At 47.3% G+C, this 14,052-nt stretch overlaps 1 protein-coding gene across 1 annotated transcript in view; it reads left to right on the top strand.

Annotated features, from left to right (window-relative positions):
• The first annotated feature begins 435 nt into the window (after positions 1-435).
• Positions 436-14,052, top strand: part of LOC144128897 (alpha-galactosidase A-like) — a 15,564-nt gene continuing 1,947 nt past the window's right edge. The window contains exons 1-6 of the mRNA XM_077662680.1: positions 436-686; positions 4,713-4,887; positions 5,277-5,451; positions 7,043-7,137; positions 10,680-10,841; positions 10,946-11,143. Of these exons, the coding sequence (XP_077518806.1) occupies positions 514-686; positions 4,713-4,887; positions 5,277-5,451; positions 7,043-7,137; positions 10,680-10,841; positions 10,946-11,143 (978 nt within the window). The 5' untranslated portion in view covers positions 436-513. The remainder of the gene's footprint in view (positions 687-4,712; positions 4,888-5,276; positions 5,452-7,042; positions 7,138-10,679; positions 10,842-10,945; positions 11,144-14,052) is intronic.

Here is a 14,052-nt window from a genome sequence, read left to right as displayed (position 1 = left end):
GGATGCACTTCCTAATCCTGAAACACCTCCATAAGCAGTTGTTGCCAAGTTCTTTTATCACCAAGGCTTTTGATTGTTCTCGGCTGCACTTGCGCACTGTGTATGCCAAGCGCATCATGTGCAACGGTGCAACTTACTTCTATTCACTTTTTTGCTCCGAAGTAGACTATGTTTGCCTTTCGCACGCACTTCATAGTTACTTTTTTAAACGTAAATTCGTGATTTCTCAAACAATAGTTCTCTGTCTTCAACCACTCCATGCGAATACCGCAAGGTTCTCACGTGTTTAAAACCTTCGTGGAACCGAAGCCCTTTGTTTGCCAGCTGATAAGGAGTCGAGGGCGGCCACGGTCGTAATCAAACCACTTACTTGCGACCTCGGTGCTCGGAGCCGACGTTTCCCGATTACAAGATCGACCCGCGCTTCCAAAGCTTAGATAAGAGGACTTTGTGAGTCGCTCAGTCGCTCGCCGATCGTTCGCGGGCACAGTTCCGGCTCGGAAGGATTATCCCATGGCTTCAAAAGTCGCTGCCGTCTCGCTCTGCTTCGGCGCCTTCGCTTTGTTGGTGACTGGAGTGAGGTGCCTGGACAACGGGCTCGCGTTGACGCCTCCCATGGGCTGGCTCACATGGAGTCGGTTCATGTGCAACGAGTGTGCGCTGGGCCGTAGCGAGAACTGCCTCACGTGAGTAATGGTCTGCGACTATATACGCGCTTTTGTGGCCTTTCCTTCGGTATACAGACGGGCAGAACTGCAAGGATGCCTTGTCTTTTAACCGAACGAATGCTGCGGTCCTCGCACTGGCCAATAGTGGCGCTGGTTGTGCGCTTTACAGGCAGCGAATGTAATGTGAATTAATCTGCCGTGCACATTAGTAAAAATACGGTTGAAGGATTGGTGGCTTAAAAGCAGGGAAATAACTATTAGATAAGAATTTAGGGTCCAGAATTGGAATAGCGCAGCAGTCACTAGAATTTGTTACAAAAAAAGAACGAAGAATTTCTAGCTGTTACGAGTTTGGCAGATTGGTTGTAGAAATATCAAGAAAAAAATATACCGAACATGGTGGCACACCCCCCCCCCCCCCCCCCCACCTCTTCCCCGTTTCAAAGCGGAGGCTCCTAACATCCATCAATCTAATGCACTTTACGCGCGAAAAAAATAATTGGAGGGGACACTTAAGCACCGCCTTAAGGATATGACGCGATAGGGTTAATGAGTTAGTGCCCATGTGTGCGGAATTGGTCATTCTCAGCTTTGCATGCATATGTCCCCGGGAGTCCTCACACCACTCCTTGCGCAATGGTGAAGCGGTTAAGGGATGCGCCACTGCTCTACGATGGCAGGTGCTGCCACCGGTGGGTGACATAGAACATTACCTCTTGTGCTGTACTTTGTACAACGCGGAACGGGCTGTGTTATTCGGATCCCTCAAGAAGGCAGGAGTTCCTCACAGTTCTCTTCAGGACATTGTTTTCCCGCGCGGGAGCCAGTCGAGTAGAAGGGATGCTTCTCGCCTTCTTCTACTTTACCTGCAGGACACGGATTTGGCCTCCACATGGTGACCTCAGGAGTGTCTATTTGGGTTTTTGCGGACAGTGTTTCTGTGATTTCTATTTAAGTGACGCTACGGTGGAGCAATTGCCGGCAGCAACAGCAAGGCTAATCCCACCGGTAGTTTACAACCACTCAACTCAACTCAACCGGTGGGTCTTGTACGACCCAAGTTGCTCCTTCCGAGCAACCTCTCGCGATCAACCATTAATTTAACAGCCACGTCGCCACGGTAGTCAATTTGTCACAATCCGGTGGGCAGGCTGTGATGATGTCACAAAGTCACGCGACCTAGGTGGCACACCTATAGGTTGCTTCTCCGTCGGGTGGCCACCTGGGCCTCCCTATTTTTCGCTCAACGCCGACAACGCCGACGCCTGATTTTCTGGGAAACGGGACCTTTAAAGCTATCGCGTTTAAAAAGAAGTTGACAAGACGATCATGAAAGCTGATGCGAGAAAGCTGCGCAAGCAGTAGATCTTATCCCCGGTGATTACTTTGATGCTTTTACTCTAAGCCGAAATTTCACATACGCGAAATAATTTTCCTGGGGAATACTTCACTCACCGAGGCTTCGCACAGGCAACGCCAACATTTTCGGGCTAGTGCCAGTGGTACTGCTATCACACTAAATATAACCACCCAATTGATTTATACACGGAAATGGTGCGTGACACTTTAAGCTGCAGCTTTTATACTCAAGTATTCATTAAAATTTTCGTCTGAGCTAGTTGGTTCACACTTGAATCATAAGAGGGCAACGCAAAAAACGACACGAATACACAAGTAACACTGAAGACTGGACGGGCGCTGACTAGCAACTATTTATTCTGAAGCGACCGACCGCATTATAAATCCATAACACAGGCCACGCGTCGGTCAGGAAGCCAATGTATACCAAAAGCAAAATGCAAAAGAAACTAGAAGAAAAGTATGGTTTTTTTGATCTGCACGGACAACAATAGTGAGGCCAAAGGGCGGTGTCAAGAAAACGAAAGTCATGGAAAACGGGCATGCAAAAAGCACTAAAAACACAGAAGCAAAAACAGAATCACATTCTAAAAACAGATAAAAGCTTATACAATACATAGGGAGGCCAACAGTTAACGCGGCTACGCAGTGAACACAAGAACAAACCGTAATCAGGAGACAATCCGAAAAGAGCTAAAATTTTCTAAAAGAATCAAATCAAAGGCAGTGTCAAAGGGGATTTTTCGCTCACAAAGCCGGAGACGCCGACGCAGGATTTTCTGCAGAACAGGAACCTTAATGCTGTCGCGTTAATTGCTGCATTACCCATTTCGCCAAAAAGCTTGCATTGCGTGGATTAGGAAGCAGTTGTGTTAATTTATACACAGCGTGTATCGCGTGGCAAGGACTCGTAAAGGTGTATAAGATGCGGGCACAACAGTAGAGGAGAACAGTGCATGGAATCCCGCTACACTTGCACGGTCAGCAGAGCTTTGCCAGCGCATGGGGATTACTCCGGAACTGAATGTTTTGAGAAAGCAGTAATCTGCGCATGGTTCGTTGAACGCGCTGCAGTGCCTTACGGCTGGATCGATCCAGGTTTGTAGCTGCAGCGTACCCAGTGTGCATGGCCACGTTTTGTCATAAATTAGTAGAAGCTTTTCTCTGCGGCTGGACTATCAGTTTGAACGTCAACAAACAAAACAAAAAAAATGGATGGTGTTATTCTCAGTGTCCCTTTAAAAATGACACAAAGAGCTGCTTTTCTTGAATTAATGCTATTAGAAATGCCGGCAGCAAAAAATGGAGAGGGCACTTAAGCTCCGCTTTAAGGTTATGACGCGACAGCGTAGTGGATTAGGCTTTTTATTCTGAGCATTTTGACACCTTTGAACCCCCTTTTTTCATTTTTTCATTTTTAATTTCTTTAATTTATCGATTAATTACACTGATTTCCTTAACTCGTCGTTGCCTATCACACAGCTATCAATCATCAATCATTAGAACCCCAAATTACCATGATACGATTTTTTTTTGCGCAGCCCCCGATTATAGGTCGCTGGTTCGGATCCCTGCCGTGAACTAGGCTCTAACTTAACTATAGTAAGTGTAGGCTGCACGAAACGCTGAATCGTATTGCACCATCCGAAACATTCTGCGGCAAACGGTTGGCGTGATAGGACTTTTTTTCTTTTACGCTGCCATCGGTTATTTCCGACCCGCGCGCGGTGCCGACTACGCCGACGGCTTTTCGACCGAATGAGCTGTATACGCTGTGGCGTAATACATTTCCGCTACCTGTATTAACCGTTCAACCGCGGGGATGGCTTTTCCCCGGAAGGTGTAGTTCACTACCTTAAATGAGCTCATCGCCCAAGCTTGTACTTCGAATAGGAGGAATGCGCCGTCCGGTGAACCGTATGCTGACGACGTTGATTTCGCTCTTTCCTAGCTAATACCGCGGGGAGTTTTCTGTTTTTCTACCTATGAAGTTTTCCTTTGCTGGCTCTGATACATCGGACTGAATGCGTTGTAGCGCAGTCATTGTGCCGTACGTCATTTTCCACAGCCTGCTTTTGAGCAGTAATAGGCAACATGCGAAGTTCCAGGAATGTGCTTTCCAATGTATCAGAGTTGAGAAAACCAAGATGGCGTAGCTCGCGCAAGAACAATTCTGAATGCTACAGGATTAGCGCCATGGGTGCGGACGGGAGACAGAAAACACATTTTGGAACGATCAGAAACCACGCGCTCTAGTTTTGTGACTACTTAAGACTCCCGGTGGGCCATTTTGTTTGAATCTTTGGGTCAAGTGATATTTGTGCAAGAACCTATACTCGCAGACTTTCGGATAAGGCACGAAAAATTAAAAACGGCTTGAAATTTGTGTCGTACTGTTGGGCGCACAGTTTGCTGTGCTAGGCCTATGCAAAGCATTCATCGCTCCATATACAGGTTGCGAGAAATGTCCGCACTGAGCTGCATTGTTACGAAATGCACTGAATCTATCCGGAAAGTTCAGCTTGAGCGTATTACTCGGGCATGTGTTTAGGTTCGTATAAAGGTGCACTGTCATTCTGGCCTACCGTTCGGGGAAAGTTTGTAGTCATACAGGGAGCATGATGCTGAACTAATGCCTTGCCCAGGACTGCTACTCAAGGTTTTCATTTCGTACGTGCTTTTCAGGTCTGATCTCATCTTACAAATGGCAGACAAGATGGTCGAGGACGGATATCTAGACGCCGGTTACGAGTACGTGATGATCGATGACTGCTGGAGCGCCACCAACAGAGACGTGGAAGGGAGGCTGTTTGCAGACCCTCGACGTTTTCCGGAAGGAATGAAGAAGCTCGTTGAGGAGGTGTGCTCACGAATGCGTTATCTATAGACATGCTTTTGGTGTACTGACCTAGTGAAGAGCCGTTTACTTTTCGTGTGCGTGAACTTGTTCAGGACTTATGAATTACGCAAATTGTCCGGAGGTCTTTGTCAAAAATTACGAAACACGACAGGCAGCGCCGTTGCGTTTGATGCGTTACTGGTTCGGATTGCATGACAAGAAGCAAAGGAGTACACTTTTGCCCTACACGTATTCTTTCCTGTTGGCAGGGTAGTCAGCCATGTGGAGAGTGAAAAAGTCAGAAAGTGGCGAATTGCCTTTTATTAATCTGGCGAACAAGCGTTTCGTATAATAAGGAAATGAAGCACACACCGCTCTAGTGGTCCGTTCTCTCCGAATCTTTCACTAAGGTTCACAAGAAGGGCCTCAAATTTGGCATCTACGCTGACATCGGTTCAAAGACCTGTGGCGGATTCCCCGGAAGCTATGGACACTACGCAACCGATGCTCAGACGTTTGCTGACTGGAAAGTAGACTACGTCAAGGTGGACGGCTGCAATGCAAAGGCTTCGGACATGGACACTTGTGAGTGAAACTGCTGTCTGAAGGACAAAGTCCTTTTGGGCGGTCGAGGGTGTACTTGCTATAAATGGTCTATAGTTTTTACAGTGAGAGCTGTTTTACGGAGGTCTTCCCGTGTGGATTCGTGTGTATCCCGTGACGAGCCGGAGCGCAGCTTGTATGACGTCATCGCCAAGCTCCGAGGAGCAGCATGTGGTGGAGCTAAAATCGGCCGCAGATGGCGCGGCGCGCAGTATGACGTCATACCAGCTGTGTTATAATAAATCGACATAGAAAGCGTCAGCGCTAGACAGCTACTGCCACCGCCTTATGCCTGTTTCACATGCAAGCAAAATGCTAGCGAATCCTGCCGCGGCGGCGGAAAAACCTGTTTTGAATCGTCGCGGCGATGAGCGGCGAGCTTCCAACAAGTTGTACATTTTCGCTGCGACGCGCCGCTCAGTCGCTCAGTCGCTTGCATGTGAATCAGCCATTAGGCCCCTTTCACATGCTGCGACCAGAGCGAAAAAATTCGGCGCAGTCGCTGATGCCACTGTGCGATTTTGAGTGAATGTTTTCTCATGCAACGCATGCCCTGTAAATTCGGTTTGAGTGGCAAAACAGGTTTGCTGGTCCCTCGAGTTTGCCGCTGCTTCCGTCGTCACATACCACGTGACCGCACGTGACACGAAGTCACGGCGCTTCCCACCGGTTAGTCGCAGAGCGGTCACACCGACCGTACGATTGAATTCCAACCGGAGGGAAACCCGTCGCAAGCCGTCGGCGGTTAGGCCGAGATGGACGGAAATCGCAGCATGTGAAACTGGCTTCATGGAACACTTTTAGTTACTGTAAGCAAAAGCTTACTCAGCTAAGGTTGACCCTTTAACGAAGCAGAAAAGCCCTCACCGATTAATTCGCTAGGCCGCAAAGCTCAGCTCTTCAAATTTTAAGCGTCGAGGCACGAAAACCATGAGCTGAAAAGGGACAAGAAAGCGGAGCGTGCGCATGTAATCTCTACTGCGAAGGCAGAATAACAGTTCTTTCTTCGACACAGACAAAACCGTGACACTTACGTCAGTATCCTTTAAACTGGCAATTTCACGTCTCCCGGGTAAGTTTTTTTAGTGGTGTTGCCGCGGCATATCCTTTTGTAATCGCAACTAAATCATGCAGCGGTAGCCTGCGATTGTGCTGTACATGCGTGCTAAAGGGATGAATTCATATCTCGCACATGCATTCACTGCATACTCTCTGATGGTACAGCAAGGAACAAATGAAGAACAAAGCATCTGTGTATAGGCCCTGACCGCCCGCGTCTGTAGGTAGTGGACACCGCGTGTTCGGAAACAAGATAGTATTCGTCCATATTAATCGGTTGTTGATTTCTCTGTGCGCTCCCATATGCAATCAATCAATCAATCAATCAATCAATCAATCAATCAATCAATCAATCAATCAATCAATCAGATAGATACTTTGAAAACTAACTGATCGACCAATTAACGCAACAAGGAACGAAAATATTCGGTGGATCATCATGATCATTACCACAGGAGTCATTCTGAAGCACGTATGAGTACATATCTTACAGTGCACAATCCTTTTTCTGCAGTGTATCCGGAAATGGGCCAGGCTCTTCGTGACACTGGACGGGACATGGTGTACTCTTGCGAATGGCCTTTTTACCAGATCATTTCCGGAATGTTGGTAATGCTGATTTAATTGAACTACCATTCGCGGTTGGGTTGATAGTCGTGTTTACAATTTGACAAACCCTCAATAAAAAATGCTTGCCTGGCTGCAATCAGAAAGAGAAATCCAGCAAAATACTACTTAAGCGGTCATGAGGGTTCGCATAAGTAAGAGTTCGCTCCTGAAAAAAACACGCAGCGGCTATTTTGCTGAACCGGAGCAAATGTAACGCGTTTAAGTGGCTCCTAGTGGCATTTATTTCTCAGTACTGAAAACTTCGATCAGGCATGCATTGTGGACTCAGCACTTAAGATAAAATGCGGTAACTTTATGCTCAAGTCTGGCGTTCAATATTGACTCCGTTTTTAACTGAGCGAGTTGATGCATGCTTTTATGCACCCTTTGAGGTACAAACGCCTTCATGTAATACAGCGCGCAGCAATACGGGACACTGAGAAGAAAAGACTGGACGAAAACGAACACATGTTCTTCCAATATTTTTTCTTTAGCGATCCCGTCTTGCTGTGTGGTTTATTACATGATGACCCACCAACAATTGTACGTTCTACCTTATTGTGTAAATGCCTGTAGGGAGCAAATACTTTCATCTTCTCCAAACAGAATAGCCCTGCTTTTCCTTGAATTCATGTGTTATTTTTTTCTACTACTAATTCTCAAGTCTTAAGCCACCTGCGTAGCCATAACAACCTAAAAAAGATATGGTATCCCGTTTCAACCATGGCGTCCCGTTTCAAACCGCCGCGATGGCCAAGTGGTTAGGACGTTTGGCTACTCATCCGGAGTTCTCGGGTTCGGACCCTGCCACGGCGGCTGCGTTTCGATGGAGGCGAAACGCTAAGGCGGCCGTGTGCTGTGCGATGTCAGTTCACGTTGAAAGATCCTCAGGTGGTGGCGGTAAAACTTTATTGGATGCACTGGGGCCGGTTTTAGAGGAGAGTGGAGGGTTTCGCCGCTCCCTCGCCTGGGTGGTAGTCCTCATTCAGGGACACCATTGGCCGTAGCCGCTGCCCGCGCTCTTTGGACCAGAGCCCTCTGGGACTCCAGGTCCAGGAAGCCGGACGAGGCCGCCTCCCAGCCCACTCTCGTTGGCTGATTTACTCTCTTTATTTGCGGATTTCTCTGGCAGGCCCATATCATATGATATGCAGCATCTGCCCCACATCTCACAAAAATTACAGTACCCCGAAAGACCTCAGGTGGTCGAAATTATTCCGGAGCCCTCCACTACGGCACCCCTTCTTTCACCCCCTCCTTTATCCCTTCCCTTATGGCGCGGTTCAGGTGTCCGCCGAATGTGAGACAGATACTGCGCCATTTCATTTCCCCAAAAACCAATTTACCAATCATCCCTTTTCACTAGCGAAAGTATGTCGCAGCGAAGACGCGTGAGTTGCGCAGTTTAATAATAATTGGTTTTTTGGGGAAAGGAAATGGCGCAGTATCTGTCTCATATATCGTTGGACACCTGAACCGCGCCGTAAGGGAAGGGATAAAGGAGGGAGTGAAAGAAGAAAGGAAGAATAGGTGCCGTAGTGGAGGGCTCCGGAATAATTTCGACCACCTGGGGATCTTTAACGTGCACTGACACCGCACAGCACACGGGCGCCTTAGCGTTTTTCCTCCATAAAAACGCAGCCGCCGCGGTCGGGTTCGAACCCGGGAACTCCGGATCAGTAGCCGAGCGCCCTAACCACTGAGCCACCGCTGCGGGGCAGTTGCGCAGTTTCAAAATTGAATTTTGGAAAATTCGTTTTCGATGATGCCGTCGACGGTGCCGCCTTCAGGCACACTGGTTTTCGGGGAAAGGAAATGGCGCAGTATCTGTCTCACATATCGGCGGACACCTGAACCGCGCCGCAAGGGAGAGGATAAAGGAGGGAGAAAAGAATAAAGAAAGAAAGAAGTGCCGTAATGGAGGGCTCCGGAACAATTTTGACCACCTGGGTACCTTTAACGTGCATTGACATCGCATAGCACACGGGAACCTTTTGCGTTCCGCCTCCATCGAAACGTAGCCGCCGCGATCGGTTTCGAGCCCCGGTTCCCCGGATCAGTAGCCGAGCGCGCTAACCGCTGAGCCACCGATGCGGGTATTTCAAAACTGCAGTGTCCACAGTTTCGCGGACGCAGTTGCCGCACGTCTGTCAGAAGGCTCACCCGTAAGCCGTGCTTTAGTGCGCTCCCCAGCTTTCGATGAACTGCTCAAAGTAACAGTGTACTGAACTTCGTTTAACTTGAAGTCAATCGCACCGGACAGAATGGCGTTTGGGGGAGGGTCCAAACTTTGTTTACCTGAAAAGTTTGTTGAAGTGATATTTGTTCAGTTGGTATAGCTAAATGAAATTGTGCATTGGACGGGAGCCACCAGTTATATATTTCTTTTCGCGAGGCCAGAAGAAAACATACTCTAATTGGCGCTTTGTTCAAAGCAAAAGCCTGCCAGGCAACGTGACTCGCTCAGCCTATTAGTGTCAGCCAAAACCAAGCGCCGAAATTAGGGTTTAGACAAGCCAGTATTCGCAGTTAAATGCATTTTCCTTGCGCACATAGCCCTGCACGCAGCGACTATTTGCCATTGTTCACAGGCCGCGCTGTATCAGGGGATTTTTTTTTAACGTTTATAAATTTATTTTAAAACTGTGAGAGCTACATCGGCGCCGTCTGTGCAGACAGATTTTACAACAAGGCGGATATAATGTACGGGATATAGCTAAATAATTAGACGATTAATGAACAAAAGTAACTAAATCAACTTTTTTATTTCTGATTTCAAAGGAAAATATTATATTGCGAAATTGAAGGCTGTCAGCATCGAAGGTTAGCCCAGTTTTTAAATGTTATTAGTGGTCAATGTGGTTAGGATATTGAAGGTAAAAAAATACGCATTTGAAAGGTCGTTGAATCGGTTTTTCCGCATTACACATTTTCAATATAGAGTCAGTGCGCGTGGTGTCATTGCCGAAATCACTTCAAGTGTTTCTACGTGATCAAATACACTAACGATGCCTGTATTTGCTGCATTAGAAATGCGAGCGACACCATTGTATAAGCATGCAACGCGAGAAAGGCATCTCAATGAGCTTTAATACTCGTGATTTTGACGCTCGATATCTCGAACCAGATCGCCGCTTAAGCAAATTTATAAACTGGACCCATATCCTATGCTGACGGCCTTCAGTTTCAAAATATAATTTTGCTCTTTAAAATCAAGAATAAAAAAGTTGATTGGTTACGTTTAGTTAATTAATCGTTTAATTATTGAGCTCTATACGCACAATATGTCCGCCTTGCTGTACAGTTCATCTGCACATACTGCACCGATGTATCTCTCAAAGTTTTTAAAATAAAAATCTGCTAAGGTTAAAAAAGTAACCGTGATTGTTAGCCTCAAAAGAGGACACCAAATATTTATATTTTACTTCTCACTGGACGAATACGCGATTAAATGCGGCATTTAACAGTGCTGACAACATTAATAAAGGTGTGCGATGCCCAGCGATTCTTTAACGCACGCTGTCTGCTTCCATTCGTTCTAGCCCGACTACAAGAACATATCCAAAAACTGCAATCTGTGGAGAAACTACTTTGACATCAACTACTCATGGCAGCAGATTTACAACATTGTGAACTACGAAGCAAGCGTCCAAGATCCTGTGACTGCTGTGACCGGACCGGGTGCATGGAACGACCCTGACATGGTACGGGAGCACAGGCATCATTGTTTCCTGTACGGGCAACACGCATAACATTGCATGCACTCTTGAGGGGCTCGGACCTTATTCGTCTTGTCCTTGTTCTCCAGCTCGTCATCGGGAACTTCGGCCTCACAATCGAGCTGCAACGCGCACACATGGCCTACTGGGCCATCATGGCAGCGCCGCTCATCATGTCCAACGACCTCAGAGATATTCCAGAGGAGTCGAAGGAGCTGCTTCTGAACAAATACATAATCGCCGTCGATCAAGACCCACTTGGACTTATGGGAAGACGCGTGTACAAGGTGATTCCCTTCGTCTTCCTCAGGTCTCTCTAGTATTCTTGACTTCACTAGACTTTTACTATCCACATATAAACTAGCCTTCCCTCTCTGTATCTAGCCACTAACCCTCCAAAGAATCTATCGAAACAATTGCTCGAATTAAGGCTGCACTTCAACATGCGTCAAGCCATCGCTTAACCCACTGCTTGATCCAGCAGTGGCATCTTGCTAGACAGTATTCAGAGTGTAACCCTGCTTCTGGGACTCAGGAATCACATGTTTCTGCCCACTGGCAGCTCATTACATCTGAACAGGCGATCACCTGCTAAAAATGTAATCACTGCCTTTAAGCGGGGTAACTTTGATTCCATCAATAACGAACTTATATGCTTTTTCGCTGATTTCCTGAATTCATGTCGAAAATGCACCGTTCATGAAAACTGAAAACTGTACAAGTCGACGATGATACGCTTAAAAAAAACGTACATTCCAAAACTTCTTGGGAAATCATATTCAAACGATCACTGGTTTAACAAAAATCTGAAGAGCCTTATAAAAAAAAGTCTTTGTCGAACGCCAAACTAAGCCAAAGACAAGTAGCATGGGAAAGACACCGCGCTTGTGCGAAAAAAATATAAACGAGCTAACTGTCGCGAAAAAGCGAAAAAGAAATCCTTTATGTTGACTTACTAGCCAGTGTCAGAAAAAAAAAATGTGCCACGAAATTCTGACGTATCCTCTCCCGTAAATATTAATTTAACCGGCGTGATCTCGCAGGAAGAGAGTTCGAAGTAGTTGGCACTAAGCAATAAGCGAAGGTTCTAAAGACTACTCTTTATCCATCTTTCTGCCTGCTGGCAACTCTGCACTCATGACTTTGCAAACCCACTGGCAAAAAAGAAATCAGTAAATACAGATTAGGAAGGGATATCTAAATTGATCATTCCGCTCAAGCTCTCATCACCTGCTGGATGGGGCCAAATAAACAGTAGGCTCTATAAAAACACTCTTTCACTATCAATCCAGCTATTACACCTAATATTTACGCAATCTTGTCAATGTGGACAAGTGCCTGCCGCCATTCTATCCCTCTTGAACTTTTGGACTAATGACGCTGTTGATGCGACTGCTGGTACACTGCGTTTCACTTGCACGCACAGAAATGAAGAAAACTGATTGCTCGTGAAAAAAAAAACTTTGTCAGCGTGATTGAAAATGCATTTTTGAATGGCAGTGGATTAGTATTTCTTTCACATGCAAATATACAATAAACTCTAGCACCATAACATATATATATATATATATATATATATATATATATATATATATATATATATATATATATATATATATATATATATTGTTACAGGTTCTATTTACAAATAATATTTACAAGGCAGGTCGAGAGGAGCCTGGTGCGCCGGCGGCAGGATCCTTGACTTCCTCTTCTACTTCCAGCCGCCGCACGTCTTCTTTATTCCTCAGAGCCCATGCGCAGCACGTGACATTTCCCCGTTCGCAGACGAAGCCCTCTGGGCCAGTCAATCAATCGGGGTCCCGAGAGTGGAATGGCTTCAGCCGTGCGACATGCACGACCTGGGTTGTCCTTGAGCGGCGTCCTTGCGTTGATTGGGGAGAGATGACATAGTTGAGGTCATTGAGGCGAGCAACAACGATGAACGGGCCTGTGTAGTGGGATAGCAGCTTTTCTGATAAGCCGCGCTTGCGTAGGGGCGTCCACAACCATACAACGTCACCGGGGAGGTAGGAGACATCCTTGCGCCGGCGGTCATAACGCTGCTTAGAGCGATGCTGTGATGCCAAGGTGCGTATCCGGGCAATCCGACGGGCTTCTTCAGCGCGACATAATGTGTTGGCAATAGAAGGCTCGGTGTCGAGAGAGAAAGGTAAGATGCTGTCGAGGGAGCTTCGAGGCGGACGGGCATAAAGAAGGAAGAATGGGCTGTAACCAGTTATTTCGTGCCTCGACGTGTTATAGGCGTATGTAATGAAGGGAAGCACGTCGTCCCAGTTCTTATGGCGGGAATCGACATACATGGCCAGCATGGTCGTGAGTGTCCGATTGGTACGTTCAACCAGTCCATTAGTCTGGGGGTGGTACGGCGTCGAGTGGCGAAAATGGCATGAACTAAAACGCAGAAGCTCTTCCACAACGTCTGCCGTAAACTGGCGACCGCGGTTACTGATAACAACTCGAGGAGGTTCATGCCGGAGGATGACAGCACGAAGAAGGAAGAGCGAGACCTCAGCAGCGGTGGCGCAAGGTAGGGCGGCGGTCTCACAGTAACGGGTGTGGTGATCAACGCACACTATAATCCAGCGGTTACCGTTGGACGAGCGGGGAAACGGGCCGAGCAGATCGAGTCCAACTTGTTCATATGGCGTGCTTGGAGGTGGCAAAAGATGCAGGCGTCCAGGCGGAGAAGTCGTGGGAAGCTTGAACCGCTGACACTGCACGCAGGTGGCCACGTAGCGCTGAACCATGTGACGCATTTTTGGCCAGTAAAAACGTTCCTTGATGCGGTTAAGGGTCCTGGCAAACCCCAAGTGCCCAGCCGTGACGTCATCGTGCATTGCCTGCAGAACAGAGGAGTACAGAGTAGCCGGAACGACGAGGAGAAAGCGCGCACCTCCAGGCGAGTAATTCGTTCTGTAGAGTAAACCGTCGCGAACGCAGAGAGGGCTTGCGGATGTCGGGTCACGGGCTTCGGCAAAAAGCGGCGCCAAGTGCTGATCCTTGCGTTGTTCCATCTGGAAAGTGCCAAGATCTGGAAACTCTTGGGAAACGGCAGCGAGATAGTCATCGAAGTTTTCATCATCGGAAGTAGTAACCGTGAGCGGCAGCCGCGAGAGGCAATCTGCGTCGGCGTGTTGGCGGCCACTTTTGTAAGACACTTTGAAGTTAAACT

This window comes from Amblyomma americanum, chromosome 4, assembly GCF_052857255.1.
Source record: "Amblyomma americanum isolate KBUSLIRL-KWMA chromosome 4, ASM5285725v1, whole genome shotgun sequence".
NCBI lineage: Eukaryota > Metazoa > Arthropoda > Arachnida > Ixodida > Ixodidae > Amblyomma > Amblyomma americanum.
The sequence above is the reverse complement of the archived record's forward strand: the minus strand, read 5'-3'. Positions and strand labels throughout refer to the sequence as shown.